At 37.6% G+C, this 12,602-nt stretch overlaps 1 protein-coding gene across 2 annotated transcripts in view; it reads left to right on the top strand.

Annotated features, from left to right (window-relative positions):
* Nucleotides 1–12,380, top strand: part of AGTR1 (angiotensin II receptor type 1) — a 51,292-nt gene extending 38,912 nt beyond the window's left edge. For both annotated transcript variants that reach the window (XM_016425243.2, XM_007502068.3), the window contains one exon: nucleotides 9,545–12,380. In XM_016425243.2, the coding sequence (XP_016280729.1) occupies nucleotides 9,594–10,673 (1,080 nt within the window). In that variant the 5' untranslated portion in view covers nucleotides 9,545–9,593 and the 3' untranslated portion in view covers nucleotides 10,674–12,380. The remainder of the gene's footprint in view (nucleotides 1–9,544) is intronic.
* Nucleotides 12,381–12,602: the final 222 nt, after the last annotated feature.

Raw genomic sequence — 12,602 nt, 5'->3', positions numbered from 1 at the left:
AGGTGGTGCCCTGTGCCAGGTCTGGAGTCAGGAAGGCACAGGTTCAAATCTGACCCTGGACAAGTCACTTTATCCTGTTATAAATGAGTTGGAGAAAATAATGGCAAACCCCTCCAGTATCTTTGCCAAGAAAACCCCAAATGACGTCATGAAAAGTCCAACACAACTGAAAAAAAAAAAAGACTAAACAGCCAGTGGAGGGATTTGTTTAGGGGCAGCTAGGTATAACCCAGTGGCTAGAGTCAGATCTGGAGTCAGGAGTTTCTGGGTTCAAATCTGGCCTTAGGTACTTCCTAGCTGTGGGACCCTAGGAAAGTCACAACCCCAATTGCCTTGCTCTTGCTACTCTTCTGTCTTAGAATTGATACTAAGGCAAAATTATTTAAGTGTATATAAGGCTCATCTCATGGTGAGAATAAGAAACAGCTCAGGTGCTACACTGGTATCCATTGTCAAGAAAATTGAGCAGAGGGTCTTTCATGTTGGGTAGTGAATTGATGAGAGGATATAGACTTAAATCACATAGATTGAGCAAGTCTGGGTGGATTTGGATCTATAATCTTTTTTTTTTACATTTAACTTATTTTATTTTATTTGAAGGTGACATCCAGTTACAAAACTGTAACTAGAAATGTTTGTATCTGGGGTCAAAAGCCTTGTTTGCCCTTTCCTAGTTACAGTTCTACCCATGTAGTTGAAGTTGTAGATTGGAGCATCTTTGCTTCTTTCCCAGAGATCACTTGCTAGTAGTAAGAAATATACATATATTTTCCCCAGAGATCATTTGACTTGTATGGAGCCTTTATTTCATTCTTGGAAAGTCTTTGTCCCCTTTAAGAGAATTTGAGCATCATTGAGGAGAATCTAGGGCAGATAGTTTGTGGAGAACTGGGTAATTTACCCACTCCTGGAGTGGGTAATTTACCTGCTCCTCTTTGAAATTCTCCTGTCCAGACAGCAATATGAATTGGGTAGGAGGAAGAGTGGAGCTAAGTTTAACTTTGATTCTTGGTTGCCATGTCATTCTGGCATAAAAGCTAGAATGTCAGTGTCTTATTGGTCATACTCCAACATACCCAGCATGACTCTAATGGTTTTTCTTTTCCTGGATCTCAAAATCTCCCCCAGACACTACTTGCTCAAGTAAGAAATAAAATGTATAAGTTATGCAATTTTAACATCACTTGTTGAATTATTTTGCTATCTAGTAATGAGATTGAGTTATTTTCTTTCATATTAGCAAACTGTTGCTCTTTCATCGGGGAAATATCCTCTGGAGTCTTCAGAGAATTGAACTTATTTCTGTACATACTTTGTTTAGTGCTTTACAATTTGTGGTGACTTTGCATTTTTTGCCAACTTTATTTTATCCTCAGAACAACCTTGGGAGGGGGTGAAAAGGTAAAGGGGTAGGTACAGGTGGTAGTACTCCCATATTAGTTAATAATTTCTAACTTGGAGGAGAATGTAGACATACAGGGTGGTTTATCCTTGTCTATTTCTTAAAGATAGAATAAAATTTTAAGATCCCCATATACTGAATCTCAGCCAACCATTGTTTTCTGCCACTTAAACCCAATTTGTACAGTGATTTAGGGACAAATATATATACAACTATAAAAATGATGAATTACTATGCTCTCCTGACTCAATGTGATTGACTCACTATTTGAGTTGCTTGATTTTTTTTTTGCAGGGAGTGGGAGAGATGTTAGAGATATGGATAGGGAAATTCTATAATCACAAGTATAATAAGTACATTCCCATAATCAAAGTCATTATAGGACACATTTTCTTAAAACCAAATTCCCTGTAGTCTTTAAAACTATTAATAAAAATAAAATATGAAGTAAAATCATGTTGTTATGATTTTGGGGAGGCTACCCTGGCCTCTTATCTCAGGAGCAAAGTGTAATAGAAAGTATAGTCCTTGGATTTGTGATTTCAGAGGACTTGGATTAGAGTCCTGACTGTACAACTTTCTACCTTTGGGAAACCAGGAAAATCCCTTAAAATCTAAAGACTGCCATTTCCACCTCTAAAAAATGATGGGTTAGACTTCTTGGGCACCATTCAGATCTAATTCCTGTGATCTTGTGATTTTGTTCCTAAAGATAAACTATGTCCAAAAACTTTAGAAGGTTCCTTTTCACTTTAGAAAGTATAGTTTTCTTTTAAAAAAATTACCTTCCATCTTAGAATCAGTGTTGTGTATTGGTTCCAAGGCAGAAGAGCAGTAAGGTCTAGGCAGTGGGGGTTAAGTGACTTGCCCAGGGTCACACAGCTGGGAAGGGTCTGAGGTCAGATTTGTGAAAGTGTAGTTTTCTATATCATGCTTGTTCTATGGGAAGTGGTGCTGGGATGAAACTTATCCAATGTTGCCAGAATCCAGGCCTCCTATTTATGCCCATTTACAGTAGTGCCAGGAACACCATTCCAAAGAAAATTCACTTGATTGAGAATGAAAAAGGAAATGGAACCAACATTTGGTCTAAACGCTGGGTCTCTGTCTTTACAAATGAAAAAGACTTCTTGATTGAAAGAGGAGTTAAATATAATCCCATCAAATGCTCCCAAAAAACCCCATAATGTTGAATATTAGTTTATTAGTTATTATCAAATTCCTGCCTAATAAACTTCCCCTTTAGATTTCTTTTTTGGAAATAGGTGACCAGGTATTTGTTCCAAATTGAAGCATGGAATGGGTGGTATTTCTTAGTGATTTCCCTTAAATATTTTAGGATTTTGTGTTTCCCAAGTGAATGAGAACAGCTGCCATCACTAGACTACAAATCTTCCATAGAGCCTTCAAGCCCAAGAATGCAGCCAAGCCATAAAGGAGGCCCTGAGTGTCAGATTAATCATTAGAATGATGCTCTTGGGCTGACAAATGCTGAATAGTCTGAATGCTATTGTAACTCTAGCGTGGGGACTTGGAGGAAAGACAGTGAAGAATTTGGGAATCGAACAGGTCAAGGATCTCCTTTCTATCCATTTCTTTTAGCTCAGCTGGCATATTACTTACAAGAGAACGTCCCAGATTCCCATCTTAGCCTAGCCACATCTGCCCGTCATTACTTTGGCAGTCACACGTGTGTGCATACCAGGCACACAGACACTCCGCTCCTTCCATAGCCTTCTCCATTTAACATAATATTAATGTTTCATACCCAAACCAAGACTCTAAAAAGACGATGGAGGCATGTTAGATTCAACCTGACTTCCTCGCCCCCTAATGCAGACATCCTTTGCTTTTTTCCTTTTTGAGGAAAAGAAAACGAGTGACAAAAATAACTGAGAGTTTGGGGGAGTGAGAGAAGGGAGGAAATTTCATGTGGGTGTAGGGGCTGGGGGAGGAGAGGAGGCATCCATAACAATTGAGGTGCTTAAACTATAATTTACAATAAGTAGGAGTTACTGGAATTGAGAGGAATTTAATTGTAGTCATTGACAAAAGTTTTGTACTACATTTAATTAGATATTCCAGTCTTGATATAATTCCTAAGAAGCTGAAATTTGGTGTTGACTTTTCACTGAAATTCATCAGCATAACTCTAAAGCAGAAGAAAAATAAGGCTTTAGCAAAATTGCTCATGGAAAAGATTTTCTCGTGATTTCTTCCGTCTGTTTGATATCTCTTGGGTCATGGCCAAAGGCGGGTTGGAGAGAGGAGGGCAGAGAGCTTAGAAAAACACTCCCTCTCCCTTCACCTCCCTCCCAACCTAGTTTGAGTGGAGCCAAGACCGTGGGCCCAGTGGAGGGCATGCTCACATGTTGAGATCATACGCCATTGTTCTCACCCAACACAGGCACAGATATTGGATTTTCTTCCATGGAACTACTAATAATAGCTGGCATCTGTTATGCTTTTAAGGTTTGTAAATTGGGATCATAGACCTAGAAGGGACCCCCCAAAGTCATCAACCCCAACTCTATTCATCTAAAAATGAGACCCAGAAGTGTCAAGTTGCTTTCCCAAGGTAACATACTGAGGCAAGTAGCAAAGTACAGGATTTGAACCCAGGCCTCTGGACTCCAAAAATAAAATGGGTTCCTTTATCTCTCTTTCTTATCATATTTGAGTTCATGCCAACTTCATGATTGAAGTGCTACAGAGAGCATTAATTCCATTTTTTTTTTGTTGTGGTTGAGTTGTTTTCAATTCAATTGAATTCTTTGTGATTTCATTTGGGGTTTTCATAGCAAAGACACTGGAATGACTTGCCATTTCCTTCTCTAACTCATTTTACAGCTGAGGAAACTGAGGCCCAGATTAATGCAGTGGCTTCTATAGTCATATAGCTAGTAAATGCTAGAGTTGGAGTTTAAACCCAGATCTCCTTGATTCCAAGGACATCCATGAATCCAATGGTCCACACTGCCTATTAAGTCAAGATTGCATGGAACCAGTAGGTCATGAGCAACTTCAAGTCATCATACAAGCTGGAGCTATGCAGGGGCTTCACCTTCCCTCTGTAAAATGGCAGGCTTACTCTTGGATGATCTCTCAAGATCCCTTCCAATATTATTACATTATGATTCTGTTTTCTCTTCACAGTTAGAATGGATTAAGTATTTATTATTTGCAGCTAAAAGTATCTTCAGCAAGTCCCTGTCCTCAAGAAGCTTTACATCCCAATGGGAGGAAATCTATTACATAAAGGGCAACTGACAAGAGGAAGGAGCATGGACAGAGATGTCCAGCACACACAATGGAGACCTGAACCTAGCCCTGCCCTTGAGAAGCATACATTCTAACTGTTCTAATTTCTGTTAAAAGCAGCTCTCCAGTCTTGGTTTCTTTCTTCATTACATTTATTGTTCTTTGTGACTTTTGGATGGACCATATGAAGAATCCAACTCAAAGGCAAATTCCTTACTACTGTGGCATGTTTGCTGTAGAATTAAGTAAAGGAAAAAAATAAACATTGGATAGCCAATTATTCCAAAATATAATTACTTGGGCTTTTTAAGTTTCCTATTTATTATTATAAGAAATGTGGGATGGTTTTCCCCCTCTTTAGATCACAACCTCATTAAAAAGGAGCTTGTAATGAACAATTTAATTAGATTGGTTTTAGCTTGTCTATAAGCTCAAGAAGGTATTAATATTCTAATCAAAAGTCTTGGGGGGAAAAGTTCCGTTTTTTTAAAATGAGAAAGTCTTCTGTGTATTTTGTTTACTTTTGAAAATCGTGGGAAACCTTAAAAGAATGAAAGATAACCTCATAAAGGGAAAATTACATCACTAAAAGTCATTCCACAGTGTTTGCAACAGGCTAACAATTCTCACCTGATATATGGGAAATTTATTCAGCTGCTTAGAATCACTTTTTTCCCCCAGTACTCTGAAGGTACAAAATTGTGATGTTTTTAGCTTTTTAGTTACAACAGAAAGAGCTAGATAAAGGGACTACAATTTTAAAAACTTTATTTTATATATCGCTTATTTGTCACTGGTCTATTTAAAAATGATGATTGAAGAATCTGAATAGGGGAAAAAAGGTACAAAGTAAAGGGCTATAATTTTTCAGTTCCTTTCTTTTTTCTGATGAGATGCAGGCTGTTGTAAAGCTATGCTATAAAAGCACGTTAAGGGAGAGACTGACCACATGATGATGCTTGGATGTCTACCTGTGTTCTTAACCTGGGGTCCATGAACTTGATTTTTAAAAAAATGTTTTGATAACTATATTTCAATATCACTGGTTTTCTCTGTAATCCTTTGAATTTTGTTTTATATTTTTTAAAAACTAGTTTATGTTTCACTTGACTGTGAAAGGATTCATGAAATTAAAAAAAAGTTAAGAATCTCTGAAAGAAAAACTAGGTTGGGATTGGTGACCTCTATTCTCAGGTGCCTACAAACAGGCATTGTGGGACTCCCCCAGGGAAACAGGGACTTAGAATTGAAAGAAAGTTTAGAGATGCTTTATCACCAAAATCCAGAGTCAAGAGACTTCTCTTACTGAAAGACACAATATTACTTTTTAGCTTCTGAATCAATATTAATATTGAGTCTTCAGTTAGCAATATTGGGGTAGAGATAAAAATCAGAATTTTAAAAAAGTGATTGGGATCTAAAGCCTGAATAAATATTCATACTTTATATACAGATAGTGACTGACCTGGGATTCTTGTATCTGTGCCACCATCAACTGATCAAAGGAATAGCAAATGATGGGGAGGATTGGGGGATTCTTCTTCATTGATTGCCAATCATTTCTGTGTGGATTTCGCCCCTACCTACACTGCTTTGGAGTTTTACTCCCCAAATTCAGACCACTTTCCACCTCTACCTCCTAGTTGTTTCAGGAAATTGGGGCTTTGCCCTTTGGACTGTCATCCAGATGGACCTTTGATCCCTACAACATAGGCATGGTATTGAGACAATCCCCATTTATTTTTCTTCAGGATCTTTTATTCTATCACTACATTAGTATTAATTATCTGTTTATCCAGTCACTTTCCTTTCCCCTACCACTACCCCACCCCCAAACCCATATGGAAAATTCAGTCCATGAAAAGTAAATATGGCAGCTCCCTAGGTGCAACTACAGACCTGGAACCATGTTATCATTGGCGAAGGGAGTATCCACCCAAAGGATTCCTTTTCAATGCTAGTCTACACCTGCTTTACAACTTCTATATAGTCTTACGAAATTGTCTGGAATACTCAGAGATTGAATGACCTGGCCAAAAATCCCATAGCTAGTGTGTTGCAGAGGAAAGATTTGAACCCAGTTTGTCTTGATTGCAAGTTCAACTCTCCATTCACGACTTGTTTAGTCATTTCAGTTGTGTCTGACTCTTCATGCCACCATTTGGAATTTTCTTGGCAAAGATACTAGAACGATTTGCCATTACCTTCTCTAGTTCATTTGACATATTGAAGAAATGGAGGGAAACAAGGTTAAGTGACTTGCCCAGGGTCACACAGGTAGTAAGTATCTGAGACCAGATTTGAATTCAGGAAAATGAGTCTTCTTGACTGCAGGTCTGCCATGTCATCTGCCACACATCTCATGAAGGAATATTTTGAGCTCAGTGTTATTTCCCTAGTTCTAGCAAAGTACTTGGCACACACACAGTAAACACTGAACACTTTCTTGATTTTTTTCAGTGGTGATCTATTTGAACTACAAATGAATACAGTGTAATGAAGCAATGAAATAAATATAAATAATGAGGTGCCCCCAGAAATGACAAGACTAATTCTACCCATAAATTTGTCTCTCCACTTCACAGCCTTGCTGTTCTATTCATAAAAATCAATACTCCGTCATTGATGGGTAATTCCCACCTTCCCTACATCTCTCTACCCTGCCTCTCCATCCCTCCAAAAATAATTTTGGCAAACCTGAGTACACTTAAGAGAAATACAGTTTGATTTGCACAAAGCTTAGGATCGAGAGTAATGAGGAAGCAGAGCAGAAATCATTTAGTGCTAAGATAAAATAGGAACCTCTGCCTATCAGAACATTGCCACGCTACTAACTAGACCAATGGTTCTTAAGCCAGGGTGTCCTAATTTGTTTTTAAACTTTTTAATATTTAACATATTAATATCTATTATAATATAGTGATTATTTAACATTTAACATATTTTAATAAAAATATTTCAAAATTATGAGTTTCCTTTGTTCTTTTATGTTCTTTTATGTATTTAAAAACATTATTCAGAGATGACAGGGTCTATTAGTTTTGCCAGAATGTCCAAAGGGGTTCATGGCACAAAAAAAGTTAATAACCCCTGGTCCATAAACAAGAATCTGCCCCCTAGGAGTCTTATCCATCTTCAGTATCCTGGAAAAACTTGGCAAGGATAAAGTGAGAACTTGGGCCCTGCAAGACCCTTTTCCCATCATTTGGAGAGCCCCTAGAACAAATTCTGCAAGGGGAAAATAGGGAATTCTAATGAATACATCACTGGACCTTCAGCCTAGCTGAACTATCTCAGCCTCCCAAATTTGAACCCATCTATGGAATGATGCCCTTGAGCTTTGGACGTTGTACATTTTTCAATTTTATAAACCTTCCATCATCACTGAATCCTAGTTTTAGGCACTGAACTTACTGAGCCTTCTTCAAGCCCTACACATGCTTCACTCCAAAGACTGACCCACAAGATCTCCTTCTCCATTTGAGTAGATTAAAGTGTTGATATGAATATTTTGACATGTTTGGATCTTTATTCCTTAGCTTCCTCAGGTATGACCAACAGTGAATATAGGCATTTTAGTTACTATTAAAAAAAACACAAAAGCAAAGTTCTTTCCAAACAAGTTGGACCAGTTCCTTTTTTTCTGCAGCCCCTCTAGCATTATTAACTAGTTCCATCTTTTGCTAAGTTTGCTTGTTATTGGTTGAAACTTTAAAGTTGTTTTGATGTGCATTTTTCTTATTTATTAGACTATCTTCTTACATTTTTGTCAATCATTTGTTATTCTTCAGAGAACTTTTTCCCCTTATTATTGATCATCTGTGACATTTTTCAATGAACTCCTTTAACACTCTCAGGAGAAGGGACTGTGTATCCAATTTGAACATCACCTAAGAAACGAATAATGTACCAGTAAAGAGTGTACCAATAAAGAGAGCTAGAAAGTTTGATATGCTTCTCAATGTCTCATTCTACTAGATCTTCTCTTTCTGAAGTTGATTTGTTTTTTCTATGAAGAAATGGCGTTTTACTAAATATATCGTTTATGTAAAAAGCCTCACAACAACTCATAATTTCCTTTCAGATGATGCAGATTTGTTTCTTGTATTTTCTTAGTAATGGGATTAAGGGGAGCTAGAAATATGAATTAATAGACAAACCCTAGGGAGTTGCCGCAGATAGAAGTCAAGTCCCTGGCCCTGGTGTCAAGAGAAGAGATTTGAACTTGTGATTCTAAGAACTCTATTTACTAAATGATCTTAGCCAACAGGAGATACTGTGCCATAGAGAAAGAGAGAGAGATAGAAGCAGAAAGGAAGAACTTGGTACCAGAGTGCCAGGGAGAACTGAGTTCAAACCATGTTGATTATAGGCAATTCACTTAACTTGTCCTCGACTCAGTTTCTTCTTCCTTATATGTATGTGATTATGTGTGTGTGCATGCATATATATATATATGTACATGTACATGTACATATATATATCAACATCATAGGGTTGTGTGGATCAGAGAAAATGCTGAGTAAATATATATTCATATGGAGAGCTATACAAAGGTGAGGAAGAAGTATGAGATATAGTAGGGAATAAGAGATACAGTCCCACACTTAACATCAGAAAGACAAGTCCTCCTTCTAACACTGCTTTTGTACATCTAAACAATTCACAGACTTGTTTTCCTCACCTATAAAGTGAAAATAATATTAAAATTTAAGAAAAATAAAACATTAAACTATTTCATTATTTGATATTTACATTTTATATTATTGCATATTGTAATATTGTGTTATATATTTATTATAAATATTGTGTAATAAATAAATATTACTTTTCATTATTACTCAATTTTTTTTTCTAATTTTTTTCTTTTTTCCCCCCAAGATCATGCTGGCATAGCACCTGAAACTGATTTCCCACCCAGAAGATCAAAATGAATCTAAATTCTTCCACCGAAGAGACTATTAAAAGGATCCAAGATGACTGCCCCAAATCAGGAAGACATAGCTATATATTCATTATGGTTCCCACTTTATACAGCATCATCTTTGTCGTGGGAATCTTTGGCAATAGCTTGGTGGTGATTGTCATTTACTTCTACATGAAACTGAAGACAGTAGCCAGCATTTTCCTGTTGAATTTGGCCCTGGCTGATTTGTGTTTCTTAATGACTTTGCCACTCTGGGCTGCGTACACGGCCATGGAGTACCGCTGGCCCTTTGGAAACTGTCTATGTAAGATTGCTTCCGCAGGGATCAGTTTTAACCTCTACGCCAGTGTATTTTTGCTGACGTCCCTCAGCATCGATCGCTACCTGGCTATCGTCCATCCCATGAAGTCCCGTCTTCGGCGCACTATGCTGATGGCCAAAGTGACCTGCATTGGGATTTGGCTGCTCGCTGGCTTGGCCAGCCTGCCGGTTGTCATTCACCGCAATGTCTTTTTCATTGAGAACACGAATATCACGGTCTGCGCTTTTTACTACAAATCCCACAACTCCACCCTTTTGGTGGGGTTGGGACTGAGCAAAAACATCTTGGGTTTCTTGATTCCTTTTCTGGTGATTCTGACAAGCTATACTCTGATTTGGAAGACCCTGAAAAAGGCTTATGAGATTCAGAGAAACAGACCAAGAAATGATGACATTTTCAAGATCATTATGGCAATAGTCCTCTTCTTTTTCTTTTCCTGGATCCCACACCAAATATTCACATTTCTGGATGTACTGATTCAGCTGGGCATCATAAAGGACTGTAAGATCATAGATATCGTGGATACCGCAATGCCCATAACCATCTGCATAGCATACTTTAACAACTGCCTGAATCCCCTCTTTTATGGCTTTTTGGGAAAGAAGTTTAAGAAATATTTTCTTCAGCTCCTGAAATACATACCACCCAAGTTCAGCTCTCATTCCAGCCTAACGACAAAAATGAGCTCTCTTTCCTATCGGACATCAGATAACTTAAGCTTATCTGCTAAAAAGTCAGTCGCGTGCTTTGAGGTTGAGTGATAGACTTGAGACGGGGTGCTGGAGTGATCATATGAGCAAAAAAGAAGAGAAAAATGGCAAGGGTTTCCATCCTTGGATAAGTATTCTGCAACTTTACTGAACAGTTGGCAATTTTCCCTCCACCAACAAAAATATGCAACATGATGATTAGAGCAAACAGTTTTTCTACACGTCTGAACAAAATTCTTTCATTCCTTCTACAACAAATAGAAACAAACTTGAGAGACAGCATGGCACGGTGGATAGAAAACTGGACTTGGAGTTTAAAAGACCATGACTTTTTATCTTGCCTTAGTCACTTACTGGATGTGTGACCCTGGGAAAAGTATTTGACCTTTTCGAGCCCCTGATTTCTTAGGTGAAAAGTGAGAGGATTGGAATAGACATAAAGTCCCTTCTGTCTCTAAATCCTTGTCCGAAAAAAGCTTAAACTTCCTCAAGCCAAATTGATCCCCATCTTCCATTGGGTACTATAGAAAGATGTCAGATCATGAGTCCACCATGCAATGACTTTTCAAAGTTCTGGTGGCCAAGTCAGATTCTGTTCTTGCTCCACTGATCCTCCTTCAGAATCTCCTCTTGCCTGATTTAACCATTATTCTGTTTGAAAACTCTTTCCACCAGGACAGATGAACAGCTTGTCTATAACTCAGAGCATCTGAGAGCTGGCAGAGAGTATTTAGTACTTGAATGCTTGGTTTATTCCAAGGTCCTGCCCTCTCTCCATCAACAGCACCATCCGGATAGAGTACGAAGGAGACTTGGAATGGGCTTTGAGGGTTCAAAACAACCGAGCAGGAGAGGAGAGCAAGGGTACACTGCCATACCCAATTTCTATTGTGTGGTACTTGGGTTCCTGTTTAGGTTAAATAACATCTGTGGCTGATTTGTAAATGGAACTCCATATTTTCTTTTCAAGGTTCAGAAGTTTTTTGTGAAGCTCAGCTGGTGTGTCTTGTACATTTGTCACTGTCAGTGCAATTCTAGCTAAACGACGTCTTGGTGTAAAAATGTGTTCCAGTGCTCATGTACCAAAGGTAAACTGCTCACGGTTTGGAATGGTCCTGAACCGAACGTGCGTGTATTCCCTGAGACCCTTGTCATCTTTTGTATCTGAGAAGAAAAAAGAGGAATATGTCCCCTCTGGCACAAATGCCATGTCCTTCCTTTTCAAACCTGGTTCTTCTGTATGCGTATTTAACTATTTGCTGTTATTCAGTTAAAATATGACAAAGCTGTAACTTCCATAAAATGAAACATGCCTTTTATCCTTATTAATATATATATTCATCTTTGGAATTAAACACAACTGTGAAAAAGTATGTATATAATTTACACTTAATTATATCCATGTTAATATAGCGTATCGGTAACAGCAACTGCCACATGTATGCTTTCATAGGAATGTGTACAAACATATATGTACACATACACACATGCATATACCATCACTGGAAAGCTTCAGACAGTAGCTGGTTATTTACACTGGAAAATCTGAGCACCAGCATACACTTTCCTGAATATTCTAAATACTTTTCATGTAACACTTAAAACCTTTACTCGTGTTAAAATGTTGCATTTCTCTTCTAGTCAGGTTATTTCTTTATTTTTGTTTTTCTATAAAAAATAAAAGAACAATAGTATTTTGTGACCAAATATTGGAATATATCTTTTTATTTCCTTAATAAAAATATTGTCACTCACTAACTTTGTTGCCATGTTTTTCTTTCAACCAAGATCAATCATTACTGATAGAAAAAAATCAACCTAATTCTACCTTAGAATGCAAATGTACCAAAATTAAATCATAAGGAATCAGTTTATAACATTTCTCATTTTTGTTCATTCTGCTACTTTAATATATATCCATCTAATACATTTCCAATCTTCAGTACCTTCCGCTATGCATGTTATTTACAGAGCCCAACA

This window comes from Monodelphis domestica, chromosome 8 (assembly GCF_027887165.1).
Source record: "Monodelphis domestica isolate mMonDom1 chromosome 8, mMonDom1.pri, whole genome shotgun sequence".
NCBI classification, from domain to species: Eukaryota; Metazoa; Chordata; class Mammalia; order Didelphimorphia; family Didelphidae; genus Monodelphis; species Monodelphis domestica.
Note: the sequence above shows the minus strand (reverse complement) of the source record. Positions and strands in the feature narration are given on the sequence as shown.